The following is a 13,663-nucleotide window of genomic DNA, read 5'->3' on the forward strand; positions in this document are numbered from 1 at the left end:
TGTAATAATAAAATTGGCTACAAAAAATACTGGCTTAAATTAATGAAAGTATCTAGTGCATTAAAAATTAATATCTACTCCCACCCTTATGGATTCATTATGGGTTGCAGTTGAAATTGCAAGTCAAAAAATTAAAAGTGGAAGCATACATAGAACATAGGTGCAGGAGTAGGCCATTCGGTCCTTCGAGCCTGCACCACCATTCAATATGATCATGGCTGATCATCCAACTCAGTATCCTGTACCTGCCTTATCTCCATACCTTTGGGGAATGGAGAGAACCAAACATTAAAACCACCTTCTCTTGTACCTAAACATCCTACTGATGCTGGCTGCTAGTTGCGTTAAATACTTCACCCATGATATATTCCTATTTTGATCTGACAGCTATAATGTGCCAAACCATTGGCATCTTTACACTGTGCTTCAGAGGGGAATCAAATGTGCTCAAACTGTTAACACAATCAGTATGGGTGAAAAATTAAATCCAGTTGACACAAGATGTAGACTGCAGGCCAGCAAAGGCACAGTCAAAATAAAAGGTCAGTACAACCCCTAGATGACTAGACAAATCAATGACGTTTCCTTAAACAATCTCTGTCTCAACTGGACCATGTTTGTAGTTGTAAAAAAAAAAATGGCGCAGAGATGCTGAAAGGTACTCTTGAAGAATATCTACATGTACTTTTATTAAAAATCATACAAACACAGTCTACGGTGCACACTGAAAAAATCTTAGTGGGCATAAGCAGTTTCTGCAGGAGCTGATCACAAAGACAGTTGACCGAGACAAACCAGATTAGCAAACAGAGGATTCTATTATTCCATTCACAGTTATAAACAAGCAGGGTACCTCCCTACATGGCAGCTACACAAAGTTAACGTCAAAAGGTACTCCATTCTTAAGTTAATCCTTTGTTCATGTGCAATAAACAGATTTTTGGGCAGGTTGGCACAAAAGCTAATTGATAAGGTGTACCAACACTGATGGAGTCATTTTCATTAAAGTTTATAAAATTCCTTCACTGATGATATGCTTTTGACAAACCACAGCCAGATCCTTAACAACTGCTGGAGTGCACTAACTTGAGAAGTTTCAGAATATTTGTGCCTTCATGCCCTTAGGAATACAGGCCCTGGTCCCAGGATTCGTACTTCTAATTCCACCACGAAAGTATAAGAGTAAAAAGGCTGTTGAGAAACAGTATTCATGAAAAGTAGACAGGCATTATAGATTCTGCTCCAATAGATGCATTGTGCAGTGAACTCACTGACTTGCCTTCTGTAGACAATTCCACAAGGCGTTTCAAACATGTGGCAAAAACATGGGATTTATAAGACTCTTGGAACTTATCAATACGAGTAATATTGTTATTGGTGACCGGCACTCCATCCACGTCAACTAGAGTTAAGTACTCCTATGCGAGGCATTATAACAGAATGCAGAGAAGGGCTCCCTACACTCTTTCCCAATAGTATGAATCTCGGATTCAAATCTCATGAGTGCTTATGTGTCTAGTGCATTTGTATGACATTTCCCATACCAAAGATCCTGCCATCTCAAGTGCACAGGAGCTCCAGTGCCAAATTATGGGCAATTTTAATGTTAGAGACACACCAACTCAGACCCACAAGCTGCATTTAATAAGATTTCTACAGTAAAGTAGGAATGTATAAATCTCATGAATTTACCTGTAAAAATATGCTGACAATTTACTGAAATGCAGTGTTTGAACAAACAGGGAACAAACATTCAACATATTTTTGATAATAATCATCAGTGCAGAACATGATTACCTAGCCTATCCTTAGACAAGAGCAGAACAAATGACAGCTATGTGTTAAATGCTCTACAATGACTGAAATCAACAATTTCTCAACAATGCCTTAAATAGCAGCCTTTGGTGATATTTGCTTCATGATTCCGATGCAGTAGAAATACTTTCTCTCATTGTTCTGAAGAATACCACAATTGCAATTTGAAAGATTGAAGGAGTGTAGTCAAATGAAAGGTCATAATTTGGCTTTTGTCCAGGAGTTGTGGAATTTGGTGTGGCTGCTGATTGAAATGTGCTTCATTTACACCATCCTGTTCTGACGTCTTACCATAAACGGAGGTAGCAGACAATGAAAAATCAACTTGTCATGGCTGACTATTCACACTGACCTTTTAGGTTAGTTATATCATGATGCAGCAGGGGAATTGAACCCAGAAAATAAGTCGCACGTAGACACGCACAAACCCTTGACAGTACATTGCCGTACTCATTATTTTCACAGCCAGGTATTCGCGAACCAACCTGTGAACCACCGACCATCTGTGCTGTGGCTGCCTGCCTTTATAACAGTACCGCAGCTTTCTTAACATTGACAGCAGAGCATAAAAAAGAGGAACTAAGTTTCTTAAATAATTAAAACAAAGTGTAAATATTACTTCTCATGTTATTTTATGTTTAGTTTTAGTACGTTTATACATAGTAATCAGAACATACACACACACACAACCCCCCTAGACTATGCATTGATATTCATACTTAATCTCCTTCATCACCTTGACATTGGTTGGGGACTGGAAACGGAGGAGCCTGTGGATTAACTAATTGTTTTTGCATCACCTATTTGTCCTGAACTACTGCTGCATATACTGTGCTAACAAGGCTTATGATCATTTCTCTGACTACAAAGAATGCCAATCTTGAAAGATATATATATAAAACTTTGCGAATGTCTTTTGTTATTCTATTACAAATTGTGATTGTTGTGGTTATTATGAATCATTTTGGTTCAATGCTTATGTTTATTTTGCATTTTGCAATTCACCATACGTTCTGGGAGGATGATGTTGCCCCTAACATCACCACAGTCACTATGCTCAACAATCAAAGTTCCAACACAAGACAAGCTGATTTCTTAAAGGATGGTTGAACTGCAACAGACCCCAGTGTCTATTGTATTCCCATTATATTTGCAGCTGAAATTCAATGCCATTCAAGCTGAATGTGAAGGAGCATCTGTGTCCACTGTTTCTCAACTAGGAATGTGTAATGGAGATGGGGGACTGCAAAACACTATCAAGTGCAAAGGTAGCTTTACAACATTATGGATTGTAGGCTCAGTAAATACTTGAAATAATCCAGTTATTAAACTGCTTGCCCACAATCCATTCCCAGACCAGGGCCCCAGATTTACTCCATGCTATACTGAGGGTGAATAAACTCACAAGGAGGTGAACACACAGCTAATTGCTACACAGACGAATGCTGGGTAGGGGCGGTGTTGAGCTGGACAAGGCGAAAGGAAAATTATTCTTAGATCCCTTTCCATTGTCCCCCCATCATTCATCCGATGAGTCGAGGCAAATCAAACACTGTGTGGGGTGCGGACCAGTTTCACAGCTCTTGTACAAATGTGCAGTAGATCCAGTGGTGTCAGGTCCACAACTGATTCAGACGTCACAAACTTGGGTTTGCATATTTACATTAAAGTACAATACAACATTTTCCTTCAATTTTTCCAGTTTTGAGCGATATGTTATAAAGCCATTACAAAGCATTGATCGGAGAGGGCAGGTCCAGAAGCAATGCCTGTGTGCATCATGTCAGAATGCTCCGTACTGGAGCCTGAAATTCTCCATGCATTTCAATCATACCGTAATTAAGCAGCTACGGTCAGAAGACAAGCCTGTTTCAGAATAAACTGACTCCATGTGTTCATAATACACATAATCACAAAAGCACTACTTATCCAAGGAGATAGGCAAGAACATCCTTGGAGAAAGTTTAATATGAAACTGATTGTAAAAGCTTGCCATCATCTGATTTTCCACCATTTGTGTTTTTACTGACACATTTCCAAAGGGACGCCATGGACCCCCATAGATTACTACACACTCTGTTCCACAAGTTGTAAATTCATTTAAGATTGCATTAAATTAAAAAAAAAATCACAGTATAAAGTATTAAGCCATCATAAATATCACATCATTCAGACAATGGGGTCCCAGTTTAGCCTAAACAATCATTGGTCAGTTTTGAAACATTTGTGTTTCGCTCAACATTTTGAAGAAAAATATTAATGTATGGTTGGGAAAAGTGCAAGTGAGTGAGCTGCCTAAATACCTCATAACAGCTCCTGCCATTTTCAAGAGCGAGGCCTGTTAACTACAAAATCCCTACTTCCTGTTCTTTTAGATGGACAATTTCCTCTTTGAATGTTCAACATTAGTTGCAATTGGAATAATTGCGAATCAATAAAACAAACCCCGTTAAAATACCTGCAAAGCTCGAGGAACACCGAGGGACCCGTCACATGGACATGAGGGAAACAAGTAATTTAGGATCTAGGATATTTTTTTTTGGTGACACATGTTTTAAAGTTCTCAAGACAGCAGCAAAATGGACAGCAAGGGAAAGGAAAAAAAAATTAGAATTTTCAATTAAAGAGATGCTGATTTGCAAAATAAGGAATTTGTGACATCCCATGGTTCTCTCAATGCAGCTCCTCTCCATTCTTGCTCCATTTCGGTCTGAACAAAATTAAAGCTCTAGAAGATCACAGTGGGTCAGGCAGCTATCTGACGAATGGTCCCGATCCGAAATGTTGCCTCTCCATTCCTTCCACAGATGCTGACTGACCTGCTGAGTTACAACAGCACATGGTAATGCAAGAGTTCACCTCTCATCCCAACGTGCAAAGCAAACTGAGCCCCAATCGCCTCCACAACCTTTACTCCAGTTCATAGCCACATGCTTCCTTCGTGATCTCAGTGAATAATTGGTCCAAAGGAAAAGTTGCAACACTTATGTGGAACAGTTCTGACAAATAGAGATCAGTGTTCCACATAGACTAAAACATGACAAGGACCAAACAAAAATCTTAATTTTAGACCCAATCTCAACACTGACTAATCAATATAGATAAAAAATGCACAAAATAAAATATAGAAAAAAGCCCTACTGCGAATGTTTTCCCTTTAGATCTAATAATGGAGGAATGGACCTAGCCCACTGTAATCGCACTACACTAAATATAAAATAGAAAGATCTATCCCAGTTGGTGAATGTACTTCTTAAAATATATATTAAAAAAAAAGTTGAGTATGTTCAGATTATAAAATGTTTTGGCCTTCTGCCTTTCACATGGGTTCCACAGCTTCGTGTCACTCCACTGTCACCGACTTGGCCAGGTTTCGGGGACAGTCAACCTGTAGGAAAGAATAAAATGTGATTAGTGATTTGTTCCATTGGTAGGAGGGCACTCCTACCATAGTTTACATTGCCTCTCCCTCCCCACCCCAACCACTCCCACATGTTTTTTGTCATCACTGGCTGTGATGCTGTTTCACATTCTTTAGAACCATTCTAATCCTCACCCAAGGAACAACTTTAGACCCAACAGAGGCGGCACACTGGCTCAGGGGTAGAGCTGCTGCCTTACAGTGCCAGAGACCCAGATTCTATCCTGACTACTGGTGCTGTCTGTAGTTTGTACGTTCACCCTGTGACCACATGGGTTTTCACCAGTGCTACAGTTTGCTCCCACACTCCAAAGATGTACAGGTTTGTAGGTTAATTGGCTTTGATAAATTTGTAATTTGTTCCGTGTTAGTGTTAGTGATTGCTGGTCGGTGTGGACTCAGTGAGCTGAATGGCTTGTTTCTGTGCTGTATCTCTAAAGTCTAAAGTAAAAATCTAAATAATCTACATGTTTTCCATCGCATGGTACTGAACAAACAAAGCCTGACCCGCTGACAAAGCTATGTCAGTGGGTCAGGCAGCGTCTCTGGAGAAAAAGGATAGGTGACATTTCAAATCGGGACCCTTCTTTAGACCTGCCTGATGTCAGATGACTGCACATAACAACACCTTGATGTAAAGAATGTTGGGCAGCAATTAGGGTGGGAATCTTGCTCATTTCATCGGTAATATCACTAATCACAGTTGCAATGTCATACATCCTGCTCACTTGAAAGCATCTTTTTGATTTGGGATTTTGGGATTAGCAAATTAATATTTACAATACCAAATGAATCAAAAGTTGTTAAATCAGCAGCTGCTTTCTGTTTTAATCCTCTGTATTTGAGAAATACCTGTACTTTATTCTTGCTTCAACATCTCAAAGAGCAGCCCACAATGGGTGGCACTGATAATCATTATACAGGCAGGTGGACAGCTGTTTTGCCCCAGAGATGCCCCCACCCACAGCCATTAACCAACAACCGTGGTTGCAACCAAGTGAAAAAAATATTTCCACACAATATTAAAGTTTTAAAACACAAATCAAATAGAAAAATACTTAAAATTATACAGGCAGGAGCAATACACGAAATATAAAGAGATTCTCAACAATTCAGCCATAACTTCTCACAGGTGCTTTGTTCTAATGAGGAAATGACCCTTTTATTAGATGCTGACCGACATTCTGTGTTTTCATAGCATTTTCAGTTATTATTTAAGATCTTCACACTTGAATTTATCTCAGGTTATTCTTTGCCCTACATGGAGCTGACATTTCAAGTGGGATAACTGGGGGTGATAACTCAATATGTTTGACTCCTCTGTCATTTCAGTGAATGTAATAACCAATTTAAATAACCCACTGAGAATAACTAGATTATTATCTTCACGACCATGCTGGTGCTTCTGCGGAACTAATGGTGGTTAATGGTGGGACTATTTTGTATGTTCTTTCAGTATGTGACAACATCATTTCAGGGCCCAGACATTTGCGTCTTCCCTTCCAGCATTTGGATTTCACATGCTTTAGGAAGGTTCAGACTTTACTTTATACTTTAGAGATACAGTGCAAAAACAGGCCCTTCAGCCGACAGAGTCCATGCTGATCAGCGATCACCCTGTACACTAACATACACACGCTGGGGGCAATTGTACGACTTACCAAATTAACCTACGAACCTGTACTTCTTAGGAGTGTGTGAGGAAACTGGAGCACCCAGAGAAAACCCAGAAAAGTGGTCACAGGGAAAAACGTACAGACAGTACCTTTAGTCAGGATCGAACCCGGGTCCCTGGTCCTGTAAGACAGCAACTCTACCGTTGTGCCACAATGCTACCCAGTATATGTTGTGGTTACATCACAAGACAAGGGAATTGAATTACAAACACCATAAGCATGTACTCACATCAAATCCTCGCAGGACAGCAAGATGGAAGGAGAGCAGCTGAAGTGGGATGACACTGAGGATCCCCTGCAGACAATCCACGGAGTGAGGCACTTTTATTACCCGGTTAACGCTCTTTATGGTCTCATAATCATCTCTGTCGCAGATAACCACTGGTCGACCCTGAAAGAGTAACAGTCACAAATGGAATAAACTCAGCTTAGTGGTCTCCTGCATTGTGAAAAGATCTTACGAATTGAATTAAGACAACTCAATGAACACTGTACCTGCCGTGCAACGACTTGCTGCAGAGCGTTTTGGCACTTGGCGTAGGTGTGGTCCCTCATAATCACCATGATCACTGGCATCAATTTGTCCACCAGGGCCAAAGGTCCATGCTTCAGCTCTCCAGCCAGGATACCTTCTGAATGCATATATGTGATCTCTTTGATTTTCTGTGAAAATAATATTGGATAAAATTACCTTAAATTTAAAATTTGCATATATTCTTGCAAAAAGCCAAAGAGAGTAACAAACCAGATTACTCTAAAATCCTGCCGTGGCTTCATGGGACAAATAGTTTGCTTCTGTGCTATAACAACGGGCAGCACGGAGGCGCAACTGTAGAGTTACAGGTCCAGAGATTCGGGTTTGATCCTGTCTACGGGTGCTGTCTGTACAATTTGTACGTTCTCCCCATGACCATGTGGATTTTATTCAGGGTGCTCCAGTTTCTTCACACACTTCAGACATACCGATTTGTAGGCTACTTTGGCTTCGGTAAAAATTGTAAATAGTCCCCTGTGCGTAGCATAGTACTAGTACACAGGAGTTGCTGGTCAGCACACTCAGTGGGCCGAAGGGCCTGGTTCCATGCTGTATCTCAAAACTAAACTAAACAATGATACGATTCCATTTTGTATACAAATCAGGCTGCCTCACATTTTCCAACTTTCAATTGTTTATTAGCTTTATATCATGGAGCCTTTAAGTTTGTTGTTCCAGCTCATTTGCTTCCCCTTGTACGGCAAGTCACTTCTTTCATCTCACTGGAACCATTTCCCTAGCAGAATTTTGGTTAACCAGGGCAAACGATAAGTTTATCATGTACATCCCCACATTAGTCGTTGCACCTCTGGATGAAATCTGCTACTACAAACTCTAAACTGTTTTAAACATAATCTCTCCTGCAATTCTCTTGTCTGTTGGCTCGTTGCCACAGTGAAAATCCTTGTCCTCCAAATCTCATAGGAGGAATCCCCCATGTGCTCAACAATGGATAAAACAATCTTCATATCATCTGAGCAACCTCAGGACAGGGAAGTTTGCTTTCACTGAGACTACCGCAGATCTGAGCCTTGATCAAATGAGGGAGTGTGTTTTAGGTCAGTAACTTATCTGTGTATCTGATAGTACCTCAAAGAAAATAATTGCAGTGCAGCTTCCTCTAAACAAAATCCTTTCTCCTTCAGGGCCCATGCAATAATCTCTCAAGGCTACAATTTAGTTTTCAGTTTGAAAGGATGTTATTTTCCAGTTTTGTTTTCTTGAATGATAAATCCTTTCTTTAAGGCTCAAAACCTACTGATGTAACCCAGATTTTTGGAAATCACAGCTGAGATACGAATACTTCATGTAGCAGTTAGTGAGCGCCAGTTATCGACCAACCTCCTCATAAGCCAACTTGAATGCAATTCCCAATCTTGCCGCAAGTCAGGATCACAGCAACTCATTCGCAGGAACATTCAGTGAGGGGATTCATTTTCTGGTCAAATCGATTATATTGTTTTCAGAGATTTTGCAGGTTGAATGTTTGGTTATGCATGGATGGATATGGGCATTAAAATTTTATATTTTGAACACGATATGCAAGGTTCAAACTATTCACTTCCTTCACACATGGCTCCAATTGATTTTCTCTGCATGCAGTCAGAATTCATGACCTCTGGTGCCACAATAATGATTCATTTCAGATGGTGCTTTATCTAATTAATGGCAGCGGAGGCCACTCAAGTGGGATCATGCAGCATAGAAGCAGCAATTAGGTTAATTATCGTCTGCGGAAGTAACATTTTGCTTTTAATTTTCCCCACTTAATTTTTGAGGAATGGCCTATAAAGGAGAATTACAGCTTTGTAAATAATAATTTTCCTCACCCAAGGGAATTAAAATGTCTTCAGCTGTCAGAGACTGTCTGGCCATGAAAGATGACTGTTGTTGCCAACACAGTTTTAGAATTATTCATCTGGTGTAATTGTAATTCCAGTTAACACATTTGATGAAACTGTCAAAATGTATTGCTATTTATATCTAAATAGTAATTTTATTTTGCATTGAGCTTTATCTCTTCTCTGAAGAGGATAGCTTTCTTGCCCACCGTTCCCAACTAGCCCTTCAGTTTCATACTCAAATAAACTTTTCCAGCTTCAGTTGGATACTCAAAATGAAGAGTGGGGGGTCACTCGCACAGGGGTGGCACAGTTGGTAGAGTTGCTGCTTTACAGCACCAGAAACCCAGGTTCGATCCTGACTATAGGTGCTGCCTGTACAGAGTTTGTACGCTCTCCCTGTGACCACCTGGATTTCCTCCGAGTGCACCGGATTCCCCCCATGCTCCAAAGACGTGTAAGTTTGTAGGTTAATAGCTTTATAAATTGTCTCTAGTGTGAAAGATAGAACTAATGTGTACGGGTGATTGTTGGTCGGCACAGACTGATGGGCCGAAGGGCCTGTTTCTATGCTGTGCCTCCAAACTAAACGCCAAAGAAAAACATGAACCAGGAGCTGGAATACCAGCAAATTGTGAATTTATGGAATTCCCTGCCACAGAGGGCAGTGGATGCCAAATCACTGGATGGATTTAAGAGAGTTAGATAGAGCTCTAGGGGCTAGTGGAGTCAAGAGATATGGGGAGAAGGCAGGCACGGGTTATTGATAGGGGACGATCAGCCATGATCACAATAAAAAGCGGTGCTCGCTCCAATGGCTGAATGGCCTCATCCTGCACCTATTTTCTATTTATCTCCTTCAGTAGGTTATAAGAAAAATTAGACTTATGTTATTGTGGATTTCAAATAGCTCAATTTGAACCAACAAATGAACTGCCAAAAAAATAAAATGTGGGGTTGAATATGTAATCTATGGTCAATCAGGATTTCAGTTTAGTTTAAAGATCTAGCATTGAAATATTGGCCCACCAAGTCCACGCTGACCATCAGTTACAAATTCACATTAGTTCTATATTATACTATTTTCTCATCCACACCATTCACATTAGGGTAATTTTTAGTGGCCGATTAACTTACGAAACCCGCAAGTCTTTAAGATGTGGGAGGAACCCAAAACACCTGGAGGAAACCTACGTAGTCACAGAGAGAACAAACAAACTCCTGACAGACAGCACCCGAGGTCATAATGGAGCCTGGGTCTCTGGCACTACGAGGCAGCACCTCTATTAGCTGCGCAACTCACCATGCTGCCCTTACAAACAGTATTTAGGCATTCTTAACCTCAAGAACCACAGAGGAATAATACAACACAGGTGGACCACAATGCCTGTGCTGGCTCCTTGAACGATTTCTTTGTATAACTCATCTCAAATATTGTTTCATAGTCCACATGCAATAAAAAAGATTTTTAGAAATATTGAGGACACAATGTTAATGCAAATTTTTACTATTGAATCGAAACATCCATTTCAGGCCAAAGCACACATCAGCTATTAATGAACTTCTGAATCAGTACAGTACCAAATGCAAACAACCTGATACTTCGAAGAATGTATAATTAGATTTTTATCTAGGCCAGGTTTAACTTTACTGAACAAACGATAAGGTCTGTGCCATCACTAAGAAACAATCCCACCCTCAACAACTTGTTATTAATTTGCACTTCCCATTATGCGATACGATTTTCCATTTCAATTTGGTTTACATTTCCCGTTTTCTTGGCATTTCTTTCTTTTTTTCCAAACCGCACGTGTTTTTATTCCATTTGCACAGTCAGGAAACATCAATTAGGATGAATTGAACGGTTCATCTTTGTTTACATATGTGTGAATCTCAATAAGGGCCAATAATTAATTCTTACAAATCCTACTTCAGTAATAGCTTTCTTGTGCCAAAATATACTTCTACAAGGACGTGGCCTGCACACACCTGCAAATTAACCTAAGCTGAATCGCCCATTTTTAATTTAATGTGGTCTTACTTGTTGCATTCCAATGCATGGAATTGTGAACCTTAAAATCATAGAAGTTGAGCTTGCATCCCATTGTTTTTTGTCAATTCCTTGGCAATGCACTCTGATTAATTGGTTGTTTTTACCCAGTGGCCGCTCACAGCTCCACAGTTATTCCCTTCTGGTATTTATCCAATTCCCTATTAATTGATTGACCACACAACCCCAATCCTACCGAAGCAACAGAACACTATAGATCCCTTTACCATCATGGACAAGTTTGTGTTTATTCCAAACTATGTTTTGTACTCATGTCTTTTTTTTTTGCAGTGTTGCATCTTGTACTACAGCTGCCACATCTTGGACACAAAAACAAATTAATTTTCAGTCTTGTTTAATTTATGTTTTGGGGTCCAAAATGCAGAAGCAAGCCAGATTATCATTGACATTTTAGCTCACCATCCTTGGACATATGACAATAAACTCGACTTGATTGCCTCTGCCTTTTACAACATTGCAGTCCATAACCTAATAACGTATTGATTAAAAGATATTCATTTCTACTGGATCTTTTGTCAACTATCTTTGTGCTGGTCCTTTTTAAGGCGTTGATTAATAGTTTTGAAGAAAGGTCCTAACACAAAACCTCAACTGTCCATTCCCTCCACAGATGCTGCCTGACCCGAGTTCCTTCAGTACTTTGTTTTTTACTCATTTCAGCATCTGCAGTTTCTTGTCTCTCTTGAATACCTGTTGGGCGGTACCCTCAAGTGACTCCTCCGGAAGTGACACATTTCTCTAAACTAATTCATCAAAAAATCTTTTGAACTCCTCTTTCTCTATTGTACCTCTCTTAAGCCTTCGCTGCTTTGAGAACAGCCCCAGCTTCCCCAGCCTCTCCACGCAAAAACTTTCTCATTTCTGTCTTTCAAGCAAATCTCTTAGGCATCTTTCACACAGAGTGATGGCTTCCTTCCAACCATGTGATGCCCCGATTGGAACACAAAGGCTTAAACATTTTATTCCAATGGTCCTAAAGAAATTTACCAGCGAGTTGCTCTGTGTGCCTCTGATATCCATAACTTTGTTTTGCAGTGTGGAAGTCAGAAATGAGCTCAAGTTTAGGTTACAGATCTATAACCCCAGCTCTTCTGCTGACTTAGCACCGAGTCCAGGAGCAGAGCACAAATGACTTGCGCCAAGGATTCCTTCAGCCTAATGCCAATCATGGCTATTATATATAACATGACGCCCGGCATTTAAATAGAGTTATTGCACGCAACTGAACAGGTAAAAGCAAATAAGTGGCTTGTTTGTTTTCTTAATATTATTTAACTTTGTTCTTTTAATTAGTGCAGACCACTAAAATATGCCTATTTTTTAATAATCTAAATGACATCTTTCTAGTGAACTATAAAGGATAATCACACTTCTTCATTATGATGTCCCAAAATAGTTATGAATCCTGCATAGCTTATTTGCAGCCTTCTTAGTTTACCACTTTAAACAACGTGTACATCTTTAAAAGATGTGTCCATCAAAGATGTGTACATATACTGCAAGTTTCTCCATTTCCAATTCATCAATGTAATTTTAGAAAACAAAAAATAACCACTAATTTCATAAGAGGTAGTGACAGTCATGTCGATTTATTGTCCCATCGTTGCAATCCTACCATAACAGCAAAGACTTTAAAATGTTGTCAAAAATTATTTAAAATGAACATCAATAAGAACAATGTTTGAATACATTTTGACCGTGAAGTGGCATTCATTGTTGCGGACACAAATAGAAAAATCAGAAGAAAACCCACCTCCGACAGATCACACCTGTAACCCTAGTTTTGACTAATTATTGACCAAACACAGGACAGTAGGTTAGATTTGACATATCCGATCAACATCCTGGAGGATGCATTTCCCTGGCATTATTTCTTATTTACCCTCACGACATGGGGAAAAGGCCATTTGGCCCATCAAGTCTATGCCAATCTCAGAGGAATCCCACTCCCTCATTTATTTCTGCAAACTATTTTCTCTCCAATGTCCATCAACCACACCTTGATCCACTTACACCAGTGGTAATTTACAGCAAATAATTAACCTATAAAACAACCCATCTTTAAGATGCAAGAGGAAACTGGAGCACTCAGGAAAACTACACAGTCAAAGGGAGACAAGCAACTCTACACACACACATACATACAGGTCAGGTTGCTGGCGTTGAGACATCTGGACTATATACTGAGCTAGTTCACTGCCTCTAGGGAGAAGCACAATGGCCAAGGTTGTTGCCTTGATGACCACAAATATATGAAGGGTCTCGACCTAAAACGTTACCCATTCCTTCTCTCCAGAAATGCTG

The 13,663-nt window shown here is 39.8% G+C and overlaps 1 protein-coding gene across 1 annotated transcript in view; it reads right to left on the reverse strand.

Annotated features, from left to right (window-relative positions):
• Nucleotides 1-2,430: 2,430 nt before the first annotated feature.
• Nucleotides 2,431-13,663, reverse strand: part of LOC129713281 (glutamine--fructose-6-phosphate aminotransferase [isomerizing] 1-like) — a 55,251-nt gene continuing 44,018 nt past the window's right edge. The window contains exons 17-19 of the mRNA XM_055662231.1: nucleotides 7,408-7,575; nucleotides 7,142-7,303; nucleotides 2,431-5,203 (exon numbers count right to left, since the gene is read on the reverse strand). Of these exons, the coding sequence (XP_055518206.1) occupies nucleotides 5,159-5,203; nucleotides 7,142-7,303; nucleotides 7,408-7,575 (375 nt within the window). The 3' untranslated portion in view covers nucleotides 2,431-5,158. The remainder of the gene's footprint in view (nucleotides 5,204-7,141; nucleotides 7,304-7,407; nucleotides 7,576-13,663) is intronic.

The sequence above is a fragment of the Leucoraja erinacea genome, chromosome 35, assembly GCF_028641065.1.
Source record: "Leucoraja erinacea ecotype New England chromosome 35, Leri_hhj_1, whole genome shotgun sequence".
Lineage (NCBI taxonomy): Eukaryota > Metazoa > Chordata > Chondrichthyes > Rajiformes > Rajidae > Leucoraja > Leucoraja erinaceus.